The 13,765-nt window shown below is 64.3% G+C and overlaps 1 protein-coding gene across 5 annotated transcripts in view; it reads left to right on the top strand.

The window, feature by feature from the left end:
- The window catches only part of LOC144770906 (uncharacterized), a 330,820-nt gene that overhangs the window by 115,952 nt on the left and 201,103 nt on the right, over window positions 1-13,765 (top strand). For all 5 annotated transcript variants that reach the window (XM_078655698.1, XM_078655702.1, XM_078655697.1 and 2 more), the window contains exon 6: window positions 599-703. In XM_078655698.1, coding sequence (XP_078511824.1) covers window positions 599-703 — 105 coding nt within the window. The remainder of the gene's footprint in view (window positions 1-598; window positions 704-13,765) is intronic.

Raw genomic sequence — 13,765 nt, 5'->3', positions numbered from 1 at the left:
GCTGCTGTCACTATGAATGGAAATGGTAGCCCTGTGCGTGTCGGCGTCCCCTTTTCCTTCATGTCTGGCGTGATCTAAGGTTGTAGATTGTGTAACAACAAACGCCCTTTACTTCGGTTCAGGCAGCTCTCTACTTCCATAACAGAGTGAAGAACGCCCCTGAGTAGCCTGGGGAACAAGGACCCTCTGTTACTTCCTGTCCTGAAGCTTGGTGGTTGTCTGCCCCTTGGTGGTTGTCTGCCCCTTTCTTCTCCTCTGAATTTGCACATGATTACAGTCAGGGTGTGGGAGACTTTAGTATTTCACTTCTGGTGAACACTGTGGACTGGGGATGTGATCATTAATGCTGTTGATCCTCAATACAACCTCTCCTGTCCGTTTATCTTACCCTTCGCCTTGCCTTATCCTTCCCCAGCTTCCCCCAGTCAGCTGGCCTCCTGTGATGCTCATACTATGTGGCAAACAAAGTGAGAACTAATGAGACAAATGCACTCGACTACATAGAAATGACCTTGAAGAAGAATGTGGTTAGTAGATCTCAGTATAACTGTAGTGTGTCCTGTGAGTGAGTTTGACACCTGTGTTCTCTGCTTAACAGGATTTCAATTTCTCGCTGCTGATCCTGTCACAGAGAAAGGATTCCAGGCATGTGTGGCACATCCAGGTGCAGATGTTCAGGAAGTGATGACTGATGCCTGCTCAGGTGAGTCACGGATGCTCGTGCGAGTGTGATCAGTCTCAGGGAAGGTGCATTCACTACATTACAAGAAAACAACGTCTGTATATCATTCTTTTTCAAAGGAGCATTTAGTTTGATGTGGGGCCCTATTTTCTCAGTTATGCCCATCTGTTTCTAACAGCCATTCGATCACTGATCCGTGTGTGCTGAATCACCCACTGCAAAGTCCGTAAATCTATTTTAAGTAAATTATTTCTACTTAGTGGATTGTGTTGCCCACTACAACAAAAGGTCAATGTATTAGAGCACAACAATTCTCAAAAGCACAGATTGATAGACTTGACCACACTGCTTTTGTCCTGTTAGTTCATGTCGTCGCTTAATAAGCACGACTTTGTCAGATTTCAAGCATAGTGAAAATCTCAGAGGTGCTTTAGAATGACTATCTGCCTGCCGGCCTCTGGAACCACGTGTCAGCCCTGAACACTGGTGGTGGATCTGCCTGCCGCCCTCTGGAACCACGTGTCAGCCCTGGAGACTGGTGGTGGATCTGCCTGCCGCCCTCTGGAACCACGTGTCGGCCCTGGAGGCTGGTGGTGGATCTGTGTGTCGCCCTCTGGAACCACGTGTCAGCCCTGGAGGCTGGTGGTGGATCTGCCTGCCGCCCTCTGGAACCACGTGTCAGCCCTGGAGGCTGGTGGTGGATCTGCGTGTAGCCCTCTGGAGCCACGTGTCAGCCCTGGAGGCTGGTGTTGGATCTGCCTGCCGCCCTCTGGAACCACGTGTCAGCCCTGGAGGCTGGTGGTGGATCTGCGTGTCGCCCTCCGGAATCACGTGTCAGCCCTGGGGGCTGGTGGTGGATCTGCCTGCCGCCCTCTGGAACCACGTGTCAGCAATGGAGGCTGGTGGTGGATCTGCCTGCCGCCCTCTGGAACTACGTGTCAGCCCTGGAGGCTGGTGGTGGATCTGCCTGCCGCCCTCTGGAACCACGTGTCAGCCCTGGAGGCTGGTGGTGGATCTGCCTGCCGCCCTCTGGAACCACTTGTCAGCCCTGGAGGCTGGTGGTGGATCTGCTTGCCGCCCTCTGGAACCACATGTCAGCCCTGGAGGCTGGTGGTGGATCTGCGTGTCGCCCTCCGGAACCACGTCCCAGCCCTGGAGGCTGGTGATGGATCTGCGTGTCGCCCTCCGGAATCACGTGTCAGCCCTGGAGGCTGGTGGTGGATCGGCCTGCCGCCCTCTGGAACCACGTGTCAGCCCTGGAGGCTGGTGGTGGATCTGACTGCCGCCCTCCAGAACCACGTGTCAGCCCTGGAGGCTGGTGGTGGATCGGCCTGCCGCCCTCTGGAACCACGTGTCAGCCCTGGAGACTGGTGGTGGATCTGACTGCCACCCTCCAGAACCACGTGTCAGCCCTGGAGGCTGGTGGTGGATCTGCGTGTCGCCCTCCGGGAACCATGTGTCAGCCCTGGAGGCTGGTGGTGGATCTGCATGTCGCCCTCCGGAACCACGTGTCAGCCCTGGAGGCTGGTGGTGGATCTGCCTGATGCCCTCCAGAACCACGTGTCAGCCCTGGAGGCTGGTGGTGGATCTGCATGTCGCCCTCTGGAACCACGTGTCAGCCCTGGAGGCTAGTGGTGGATCTGGGTGTCGCCCTCTTGAACCACGTGTCAGCCCTGGAGGCTGGTGGTGGATCTGGGTGTCGCCCTCCGTAACCACGTGTCAGCCCTGGAGGCTGGTGGTGGATCTGCCTGCCGCCCTCTGGAACCACGTGTCAGCCCTGGAGGCTGGTGGTGGATCTGGTGTCGCCCTCCGTAACCACGTGTCAGCCCTGGAAGCTGGTGGTGGATCTGCCTGCCGCCCTCTGTAACCACGTGTCAGCCTCTGGAGGCAGTTGGTGGATCTGCCTGCCACTCTCCGGAACCACGTGTCAGCCCTGGAGGCTGGTGGTAAATCTGCCTGCCGCCCTCTGGAACCACGTGTCAGCCCTGGAGGCAGGTGGTGGATCTGCATGTCGCCCTCCGGAACCACGTGTCAGCCCTGGAGGCTGGTGGTGGATCTGCCTGATGCCCTCCAGAACCACGTGTCAGCCCTGGAGGCTGGTGGTGGATCTGCATGTCGCCCTGCGGAACCACGTGTCAGCCCTGGAGGCAGGTGGTGGATCTGCCTGCCGCCCTCTGGAACCACGTGTCAGCCCTGGAGGCTAGTGGTGGATCTGCGTGTCGCCCTCTTGAACCACGTGTCAGCCCTGGAGGCTGGTGGTGGATCTGCCTGCCGCCCGCTGGAACCACGTGTCAGCCCTGGAGGCTGGTGGTGGATCTGGGTGTCGCCCTCCGTAACCACGTGTCAGCCCTGGAGGCTGGTGGTGGATCTGCCTGCCGCCCTCTAGAACCACGTGTCAGCCCTGGAGGCTGGTGGTGGATCTGGGTGTCGCCCTCCGTAACCACGTGTCAGCCCTGGAGGCTGGTGGTGGATCTGCCTGCCGCCCTCTGGAACCACGTGTCAGCCCTGGAGGCTGGTGGTGGATCTGGGTGTCGCCCTCCGTAACCACGTGTCAGCCCTGGAGGCTGGTGGTGGATCTGCCTGCCGCCCTCTGTAACCACGTGTCAGCCTCTGGAGGCAGTTGGTGGATCTGCCTGCCACTCTCCGGAACCACGTGTCAGCCCTGGAGGCTGGTGGTGAATCTGCCTGCCGCCCTCTGGAACCACGTGTCAGCCCTGGAGGCTGGTGGTGGATCTGCCTGCCGCCCTCCGGAACCATGTGTCAGCCCTGGAGGCAGGTGGTGGATCTGCCTGCCGCCCTCCGGAACCATGTGTCAGCCCTGGAGGCTGGTGGTGGATCTGCGTGTCGCCCTCTGGAACCATGTGTCAGCCCTGGAGGCTGGTGGTGGATCTGCCTGCCGCCCTCTGGAACCACGTGTCAGCCCTGGAGGCTGGTGGTGGATCTGGGTGTCACCCTCCGTAACCACGTGTCAGCCCTGGAGGCTGGTGGTGGATCTGCCTGCCGCCCTCTGTAACCACGTGTCAGCCTCTGGAGGCAGTTGGTGGATCTGCCTGCCACTCTCCGGAACCACGTGTCAGCCCTGGAGGCTGGTGGTGGATCTGCCTGCCGCCCTCCGGAACCACGTGTCAGCCCTGGAGGCTGGTGGTGGATCTGCGTGTCGCCCTCCGGAACCACGTGTCAGCCCTGGAGGGTGGTGGTGGATCTGCCTTCTGCCCTCTGGAACCACGTGTCAGCCCTGGAGGCTGGTGGTGGATCTGCCTGCCGCCCTCTGGAACCACGTGTCAGCCCAGGAGGCTGGTGGTGGATCTGGGTGTCGCCCTCCGTAACCACGTGTCAGCCCTGGAGGCTGGTGGTGGGTCTGCCTGCCGCCCTCTGTAACCACGTGTCAGCCTCTGGAGGCAGTTGGTGGATCTGCCTGCCACTCTCCGGAACCACGTGTCAGCCCTGGAGGCTGGTGGTGGATCTGCCTGCCGCCCTCCGGAACCACGTGTCAGCCCTGGAGGCTGGTGGTGGATCTGCGTGTCGCCCTCCGGAACCACGTGTCAGCCCTGGAGGCTGGTGGTGGATCTGCGTGTCGCCCTCCGGAACCACGTGTCAGCCCTGGAGGCTGGTGGTGGATCTGCCTGCCGCCCTCCGGAACCACGTGTCAGCCCTGGAGGCTGGTGGTGGATCTGCCTGCCGCCCTCTGGAACCACGTGTCAGCCCTGGAGGCTGGTGGTGAATCTGGGTGTCGCCCTCCGTAACCACGTGTCAGCCCTGGAGGCTGGTAGTGGATCTGCGTGTCGCCCTCCGAAACCACGTGTCAGCCCTGGAGGCTGGTGGTGGATCTGCCTTCTGCCCTCTGGAACCACGTGTCAGCCCTGGAGGCTGGTGGTGGATCTGCCTGCCGCCCTCTGGAACCACGTGTCAGCCCAGGAGGCTGGTGGTGGATCTGGGTGTCGCCCTCCGTAACCACGTGTCAGCCCTGGAGGCTGGTGGTGGATCTGCCTGCCGCCCGCTGGAACCACGTGTCAGCCCTGGAGGCTGGTGGTGGATCTGGGTGTCGCCCTCCGTAACCACGTGTCAGCCCTGGAGGCTGGTGGTGGATCTGCCTGCCGCCCTCTAGAACCACGTGTCAGCCCTGGAGGCTGGTGGTGGATCTGGGTGTCGCCCTCCGTAACCACGTGTCAGCCCTGGAGGCTGGTGGTGGATCTGCCTGCCGCCCTCTGGAACCACGTGTCAGCCCTGGAGGCTGGTGGTGGATCTGGGTGTCGCCCTCCGTAACCACGTGTCAGCCCTGGAGGCTGGTGGTGGATCTGCCTGCCGCCCTCTGTAACCACGTGTCAGCCTCTGGAGGCAGTTGGTGGATCTGCCTGCCACTCTCCGGAACCACGTGTCAGCCCTGGAGGCTGGTGGTGAATCTGCCTGCCGCCCTCTGGAACCACGTGTCAGCCCTGGAGGCTGGTGGTGGATCTGCCTGCCGCCCTCCGGAACCATGTGTCAGCCCTGGAGGCAGGTGGTGGATCTGCCTGCCGCCCTCCGGAACCATGTGTCAGCCCTGGAGGCTGGTGGTGGATCTGCGTGTCGCCCTCTGGAACCATGTGTCAGCCCTGGAGGCTGGTGGTGGATCTGCCTGCCGCCCTCTGGAACCACGTGTCAGCCCTGGAGGCTGGTGGTGGATCTGGGTGTCACCCTCCGTAACCACGTGTCAGCCCTGGAGGCTGGTGGTGGATCTGCCTGCCGCCCTCTGTAACCACGTGTCAGCCTCTGGAGGCAGTTGGTGGATCTGCCTGCCACTCTCCGGAACCACGTGTCAGCCCTGGAGGCTGGTGGTGGATCTGCCTGCCGCCCTCCGGAACCACGTGTCAGCCCTGGAGGCTGGTGGTGGATCTGCGTGTCGCCCTCCGGAACCACGTGTCAGCCCTGGAGGGTGGTGGTGGATCTGCCTTCTGCCCTCTGGAACCACGTGTCAGCCCTGGAGGCTGGTGGTGGATCTGCCTGCCGCCCTCTGGAACCACGTGTCAGCCCAGGAGGCTGGTGGTGGATCTGGGTGTCGCCCTCCGTAACCACGTGTCAGCCCTGGAGGCTGGTGGTGGGTCTGCCTGCCGCCCTCTGTAACCACGTGTCAGCCTCTGGAGGCAGTTGGTGGATCTGCCTGCCACTCTCCGGAACCACGTGTCAGCCCTGGAGGCTGGTGGTGGATCTGCCTGCCGCCCTCCGGAACCACGTGTCAGCCCTGGAGGCTGGTGGTGGATCTGCGTGTCGCCCTCCGGAACCACGTGTCAGCCCTGGAGGCTGGTGGTGGATCTGCGTGTCGCCCTCCGGAACCACGTGTCAGCCCTGGAGGCTGGTGGTGGATCTGCCTGCCGCCCTCCGGAACCACGTGTCAGCCCTGGAGGCTGGTGGTGGATCTGCCTGCCGCCCTCTGGAACCACGTGTCAGCCCTGGAGGCTGGTGGTGAATCTGGGTGTCGCCCTCCGTAACCACGTGTCAGCCCTGGAGGCTGGTAGTGGATCTGCGTGTCGCCCTCCGAAACCACGTGTCAGCCCTGGAGGCTGGTGGTGGATCTGCCTTCTGCCCTCTGGAACCACGTGTCAGCCCTGGAGGCTGGTGGTGGATCTGCCTGCCGCCCTCTGGAACCACGTGTCAGCCCAGGAGGCTGGTGGTGGATCTGGGTGTCACCCTCCGTAACCACGTGTCAGCCCTGGAGGCTGGTGGTGGATCTGCCTGCCGCCCTCTGTAACCACGTGTCAGCCTCTGGAGGCAGTTGGTGGATCTGCCTGCCACTCTCCGGAACCACGTGTCAGCCCTGGAGGCTGGTGGTGGATCTGCCTGCCGCCCTCCGGAACCACATGTCAGCCCTGGAGGCTGGTGGTGGATCTGCGTCTCGCCCTCCGGAACCCCGTGTCAGCCCTGGAGGCGGATCTGCGTGTCGCCCTCCGGAACCACGTGTCAGCCCTGGAGGCTGGTGGTGGATCTGCCTGCCGCCCTCCGGAACCACATGTCAGCCCTGGAGGCTGGTGGTGGATCTGGGTGTCGCCCTCCGTAACCACGTGTCAGCCCTGGAGGCTGGTGGTGGATCTGCCTGCCGCCCTCTGGAACCACGTGTCAGCCCTGGAGGCTGGTGGTGGATCTGGGTGTCGCCCTCCGTAACCACGTGTCAGCCTTGGAGGTTGGTGGTGGATCTGCCTGCCGCCCTCTGGAACCACGTGTCAGCCCTGGAGGCTGGTGGTGGATCTGGGTGTCGCCCTCCGTAACCACGTGTCAGCCCTGGAGGCTGGTGGTGGATCTGCCTGCCGCCCTCTCTAACCACGTGTCAGCCTCTGGAGGCAGTTGGTGGATCTGCCTGCCACTCTCCGGAACCACGTGTCAGCCCTGGAGGCTGGTGGTGGATCTGCCTGCCGCCCTCTGGAACCACGTGTCAGCCCTGGAGGCTGGTGGTGGATCTGCCTGCCACCCTCCGGAACCACGTGTCAGCCCTGGAGGCAGGTGGTGGATCTGCCTGCCGCCCTCCGGAACCACGTGTCAGCCCTGGAGGCTGGTGGTGGATCTGCGTGTCGCCCTCTGGAACCATGTGTCAGCCCTGGAGGCTGGTGGTGGATCTGCGTGTCGCCCTCTGGAACCAACTGTCAGCCCTGGAGGCTGGTGGTGGATCTGCGTGTCGCCCTCTGGAACCATGTGTCAGCCCTGGAGGCTGGTGGTGGATCTCCCTGCCGCCCTCTGGAACCACGTGTCAGCCCTGGAGGCTGGTGGTGGATCTGCGTGTCGCCCTCTGGAACCACGTGTCAGCCCTGGAGGCTGGTGGTGGATCTGCGTGTCGCCCTCTGGAACCACGTGTCAGCCCTGGAGGCAGGTGGTAGATCTGCCTGCCGCCCTCCGGAACCACGTGTCAGCCCTGGAGGCTAGTGGTGGATCTGCGTGTCGCCCTCTGGAACCACGTGTCAGCCCTGGAGGCTGGTGGTGGATCTGCCAGCCGCCCTCTGGAACCACGTGTCAGCCCTGGAGGCTGGTGGTGGATCTGGGTGTCGCCCTCCGTAACCACGTGTCAGCCCTGGAGGCTGGTGGTGGATCTGCGTGTCGCCCTCTGGAACCACGTGTCAGCCCTGGAGGCAGGTGGTAGATCTGCCTGCCGCCCTCCGGAACCACGTGTCAGCCCTGGAGGCTAGTGGTGGATCTGCGTGTCGCCCTCTGGAACCACGTGTCAGCCCTGGAGGCTGGTGGTGGATCTGCCTGCCGCCCTCTGTAACCACGTGTCAGCCTCTGGAGGCAGTTGGTGGATCTGCCTGCCACTCTCCGGAACCACGTGTCAGCCCTGGAGGCTGGTGGTGGATCTGCCTGCCGCCCTCCGGAACCACGTGTCAGCCCTGGAGGCTGGTGGTGGATCTGCGTGTCGCCCTCCGGAACCCCGTGTCAGCCCTGGAGGCTGGTGGTGGATCTGCGTGTCGCCCTCCGGAACCACGTGTCAGCCCTGGAGGCTGGTGGTGGATCTGCCTGCCGCCCTCCGGAACCACATGTCAGCCATGGAGGCTGGTGGTGGATGTGCGTGTCGCCCTCCGGAATCACGTGTCAGCCCTGGAGGCTGGTGGTGGATCTGCGTGTCGCCCTCCGGAACCACGTGTCAGCCCTGGAGGCTGGTGGTGGATCTGCCTGCCGCCCTCTGGAACCACGTGTCAGCCCTGGAGGCTGGTGGTGGATCTGCCGCCTGCCGCCCTCTGGAACCACGTGTCAGCCCTGGAGGCTGGTGGTGGATCTGCCTGCCGCCCTCTGGAACCACGTGCCAGCCCTGGAGGCTGGTGGTGGATCTGCGTGTCGTCCTCCGGAATCACGTGTCAGCCCTGGAGGCTGGTGGTGGATCTGCGTGTCGCCCTCCGGAACCACGTGTCAGCCCTGGAGGCTGGTGGTGGATCTGCCTGCCGCCCTCTGGAACCACGTGTCAGCCCTGGAGGCTGGTGGTGGATCTGCCTGCCGCCGTCCGGAACCACATGTCAGCCCTGGAGGCTGGTGGTGGATCTGCCTGCCGCCCTCTGGAACCACGTGTCGGCCCTGGAGGCTGGTGGTGGATCTGACTGCCACCCTCTGGAACCACGTGGCAGCCCTGGAGGCTGGTGGTGGATCGGCCTGCCGCCCTCTGGAACCACGTGTCAGCCCTGGAGGCTGGTGGTGGATCGGCCTGCTGCCCTCTGGAATCACGTGTCAGCCCTGGAGGCTGGTGGTGGATCTGCGTGTCGCCCTCTGGAACCACGTGTCAGCCCTGGAGGCCGGTGGTGGATCTGCCTGCCGCCCTCCGGAACCACGTGTCAGCCCTGGAGGCAGGTGGTGGATCTGCCTGCCACCCTCCGGAACCACGTGTCAGCCCTGGAGGCTGGTGGTGGATCTGGGTGTCGCCCTCCGTAACCACGTGTCAGCCCTGGAGGCTGGTGGTGGATCTGTGTGTCGCCCTCCGGAACCACGTGTCAGCCCTGGAGGCTGGTGGTGGATCTGCTTGTGTCTCCCTCCGGAACCGCTTGTCACCCTTGGAGGCTGGTGGTGGATCTGCCTGCCGCCCTCTGGAACCACGTGTCAGCCCTGGAGGCTGGTGGTGGATCTGCCTGCCGCCCTCTGGAACCACGTGTCAGCCCTGGAGGCTGGTGGTGGATCTGCCTGCCGCCCTCTGGAACCACGTGCCAGCCCTGGAGGCTGGTGGTGGATCTGCGTGTCGCCCTCCGGAATCACGTGTCAGCCCTGGAGGCTGGTGGTGGATCTGCCTGCCGCCCTCTGGAACCACGTGTCAGCCCTGGAGGCTGGTGGTGGATCTGCCTGCCGCCGTCCGGAACCACATGTCAGCCCTGGAGGCTGGTGGTGGATCTGCCTGCCGCCCTCTGGAACCACGTGTCGGCCCTGGAGGCTGGTGGTGGATCTGACTGCCGCCCTCTGGAACCACGTGTCAGCCCTGGAAGCTGGTGGTGGATCAGCCTGCCGCCCTCTGGAACCACGTGTCAGCCCTGGAGGCTGGTGGTGGATCGGCCTGCCGCCCTCTGGAATCACGTGTCAGCCCTGGAGGCTGGTGGTGGATCTGCCTGCCGCCCTTCGGAACCACGTGTCAGCCCTGGAGGCCGGTGGTGGATCTGCCTGCCGCCCTTCGGAACCACGTGTCAGCCCTGGAGGCAGGTGGTGGATCTGCCTGCCACCCTCTGGAACCACGTGCCAGCCCTGGAGGCTGGTGGTGGATCTGCGTGTCGTCCTCCGGAATCACGTGTCAGCCCTGGAGGCTGGTGGTGGATCTGCGTGTCGCCCTCCGGAACCACGTGTCAGCCCTGGAGGCTGGTGGTGGATCTGCCTGCCGCCCTCTGGAACCACGTGTCAGCCCTGGAGGCTGGTGGTGGATCTGCCTGCCGCCGTCCGGAACCACATGTCAGCCCTGGAGGCTGGTGGTGGATCTGCCTGCCGCCCTCTGGAACCACGTGTCGGCCCTGGAGGCTGGTGGTGGATCTGACTGCCGCCCTCTGGAACCACGTGGCAGCCCTGGAGGCTGGTGGTGGATCGGCCTGCCGCCCTCTGGAACCACGTGTCAGCCCTGGAGGCTGGTGGTGGATCGGCCTGCTGCCCTCTGGAATCACGTGTCAGCCCTGGAGGCTGGTGGTGGATCTGCGTGTCGCCCTCTGGAACCACGTGTCAGCCCTGGAGGCCGGTGGTGGATCTGCCTGCCGCCCTCCGGAACCACGTGTCAGCCCTGGAGGCAGGTGGTGGATCTGCCTGCCACCCTCCGGAACCACGTGTCAGCCCTGGAGGCTGGTGGTGGATCTGGGTGTCGCCCTCCGTAACCACGTGTCAGCCCTGGAGGCTGGTGGTGGATCTGTGTGTTGCCCTCCGGAACCACGTGTCAGCCCTGGAGGCTGGTGGTGGATCTGCTTGTGTCTCCCTCCGGAACCGCTTGTCACCCTTGGAGGCTGGTGGTGGATCTGCCTGCCGCCCTCTGGAACCACGTGTCAGCCCTGGAGGCTGGTGGTGGATCTGCCTGCCGCCCTCTGGAACCACGTGTCAGCCCTGGAGGCTGGTGGTGGATCTGCCTGCCGCCCTCTGGAACCACGTGCCAGCCCTGGAGGCTGGTGGTGGATCTGCGTGTCGCCCTCCGGAATCACGTGTCAGCCCTGGAGGCTGGTGGTGGATCTGCCTGCCGCCCTCTGGAACCACGTGTCAGCCCTGGAGGCTGGTGGTGGATCTGCCTGCCGCCGTCCGGAACCACATGTCAGCCCTGGAGGCTGGTGGTGGATCTGCCTGCCGCCCTCTGGAACCACGTGTCGGCCCTGGAGGCTGGTGGTGGATCTGACTGCCGCCCTCTGGAACCACGTGTCAGCCCTGGAAGCTGGTGGTGGATCAGCCTGCCGCCCTCTGGAACCACGTGTCAGCCCTGGAGGCTGGTGGTGGATCGGCCTGCCGCCCTCTGGAATCACGTGTCAGCCCTGGAGGCTGGTGGTGGATCTGCCTGCCGCCCTTCGGAACCACGTGTCAGCCCTGGAGGCCGGTGGTGGATCTGCCTGCCGCCCTTCGGAACCACGTGTCAGCCCTGGAGGCAGGTGGTGGATCTGCCTGCCACCCTCCGGAACCACGTGTCAGCCCTGGAGGCTGGTGGTGGATTGGCCTGCCGCCCTCTGGAATCACATGTCAGCCCTGGAGGCTGGTGGTGGATCTGCGTGTCGCCCTCCGGAACCACATGTCAGCCCTAAAGGCTGGTGGTGGATCTGCCTGCCGCCCTCTGGAACCACGTGTCGGCCCTGGAGGCTGGTGGTGGATCTGACTGCCGCCCTCTGGAACCACGTGTCAGCCCTGGAGGCTGGTGGTGGATCGGCCTGCCGCCCTCTGGAACCACGTGTCAGCCCTGAAGGCTGGTGGTGGATCGGCCTGCCGCCCTCTGGAATCACGTGTCAGCCCTGGAGGCTGGTGGTGGATCTGTGTGTCGCCCTCCGGAACCACGTGTCAGCCCTGGAGGCCGGTGGTGGATCTGCCTGCCGCCCTTCGGAACCACGTGTCAGCCCTGGAGGCAGGTGGTGGATCTGCCTGCCACCCTCCGGAACCACGTGTCAGCCCTGGAGGCTGGTGGTGGATTGGCCTGCCGCCCTCTGGAATCACATGTCAGCCCTGGAGGCTGGTGGTGGATCTGCGTGTCGCCCTCCGGAACCACATGTCAGCCCTGGAGGCTGGTGGTGGATCTGCCTGCCGCCCTCTGGAACCACGTGTCAGCCCTGGAGGCTGGTGGTGGATCTGGGTGTCGCCCTCCGTAACCACGTGTCAGCCCTGGAGGCTGGTGGTGGTTCTGTGTGTCGCCCTCCGGAACCACGTGTCAGCCCTGGAGGCTGGTGGTGGATCTGCCTGCCGCCCTCTGGAACCATGTGTCAGCCCGGGAGGCTGGTGGTGGATCTGCCTGCCGCCGTCCGGAACCACATGTCAGCCCTGGAGGCTGGTGGTGGATCTGCCTGCCGCCCTCTGGAACCACGTGTCGGCCCTGGAGGCTGGTGGTGGATCTGACTGCCGCCCTCTGGAACCACGTGTCAGCCCTGGAAGCTGGTGGTGGATCAGCCTGCCGCCCTCTGGAACCACGTGTCAGCCCTGGAGGCTGGTGGTGGATCTGCCTGCCGCCCTTCGGAACCACGTGTCAGCCCTGGAGGCCGGTGGTGGATCTGCCTGCCGCCCTTCGGAACCACGTGTCAGCCCTGGAGGCAGGTGGTGGATCTGCCTGCCACCCTCCGGAACCACATGTCAGCCCTGGAGGCTGGTGGTGGATTGGCCTGCCGCCCTCTGGAATCACATGTCAGCCCTGGAGGCTGGTGGTGGATCTGCGTGTCGCCCTCCGGAACCACATGTCAGCCCTGGAGGCTGGTGGTGGATCTGCCTGCCGCCCTCTAGAACCACGTGTCGGCCCTGGAGGCTGGTGGTGGATCTGACTGCCGCCCTCTGGAACCACGTGTCAGCCCTGGAGGCTGGTGGTGGATCGGCCTGCCGCCCTCTGGAACCACGTGTCAGCCCTGAAGGCTGGTGGTGGATCGGCCTGCCGCCCTCTGGAATCACGTGTCAGCCCTGGAGGCTGGTGGTGGATCTGTGTGTCGCCCTCCGGAACCACGTGTCAGCCCTGGAGGCCGGTGGTGGATCTGCCTGCCGCCCTTCGGAACCACGTGTCAGCCCTGGAGGCAGGTGGTGGATCTGCCTGCCACCCTCCGGAACCACGTGTCAGCCCTGGAGGCTGGTGGTGGATTGGCCTGCCGCCCTCTGGAATCACATGTCAGCCCTGGAGGCTGGTGGTGGATCTGCGTGTCGCCCTCCGGAACCACATGTCAGCCCTGGAGGCTGGTGGTGGATCTGCCTGCCGCCCTCTGGAACCACGTGTCAGCCCTGGAGGCTGGTGGTGGATCTGGGTGTCGCCCTCCGTAACCACGTGTCAGCCCTGGAGGCTGGTGGTGGTTCTGTGTGTCGCCCTCCGGAACCACGTGTCAGCCCTGGAGGCTGGTGGTGGATCTGGGTGTCACCCTCCGTAACCACGTGTCAGCCCTGGAGGCTGGTGGTGGATCTGCCTGCCGCCCTCAGGAACCACGTGTCAGCCCTGGAGCCAGGTGGTGGATCTGCCTGCCGCTCTCCGAAACCACGTGTCAGCCCTGGAGGCAGGTGGTGGATCTGCCTGCCGCCCTCTGGAACCACATGTCAGCCCTGGAGGCTGGTGGTGGATCTGCCTGCCGCCCTCCGGAACCACGTGTCAGCCCGGGAGGCAGGTGGTGGATCTGCCTGCCGCCCTCTGGAACCACGTGTCAGCCCAGGAGGCAGGTGGTGGATCTGCCTGCCGCCCTCCGGAACCATGTGTCAGCCCTGGAGGCTGGTGGTGGATCTGTGTGTCGCCCTCTGGAACCATGTGTCAGCCCTGGAGGCTGGTGGTGGATCTGCGTGTCGCCCTCTGGAACCATGTGTCAGCCCTGGAGGCTGGTGGTGGATCTCCCTGCCGCCCTCTGGAACCACGTGTCAGCCCTGGAGGCTGGTGGTGGATCTGCGTGTCGCCCTCTGGAACCACGTGTCAGCCCTGGAGGCAGGTGGTAGATCTGCCTGCCGCCCTCCGGAACCACATGTCAGCCCTGGAGGCTGGTG

The sequence above is a fragment of the Lissotriton helveticus genome, chromosome 7 (genome assembly GCF_964261635.1).
Source record: "Lissotriton helveticus chromosome 7, aLisHel1.1, whole genome shotgun sequence".
In the NCBI taxonomy this organism is placed as follows: Eukaryota; Metazoa; Chordata; class Amphibia; order Caudata; family Salamandridae; genus Lissotriton; species Lissotriton helveticus.
Note: the sequence above shows the minus strand (reverse complement) of the source record. Positions and strands in the feature narration are given on the sequence as shown.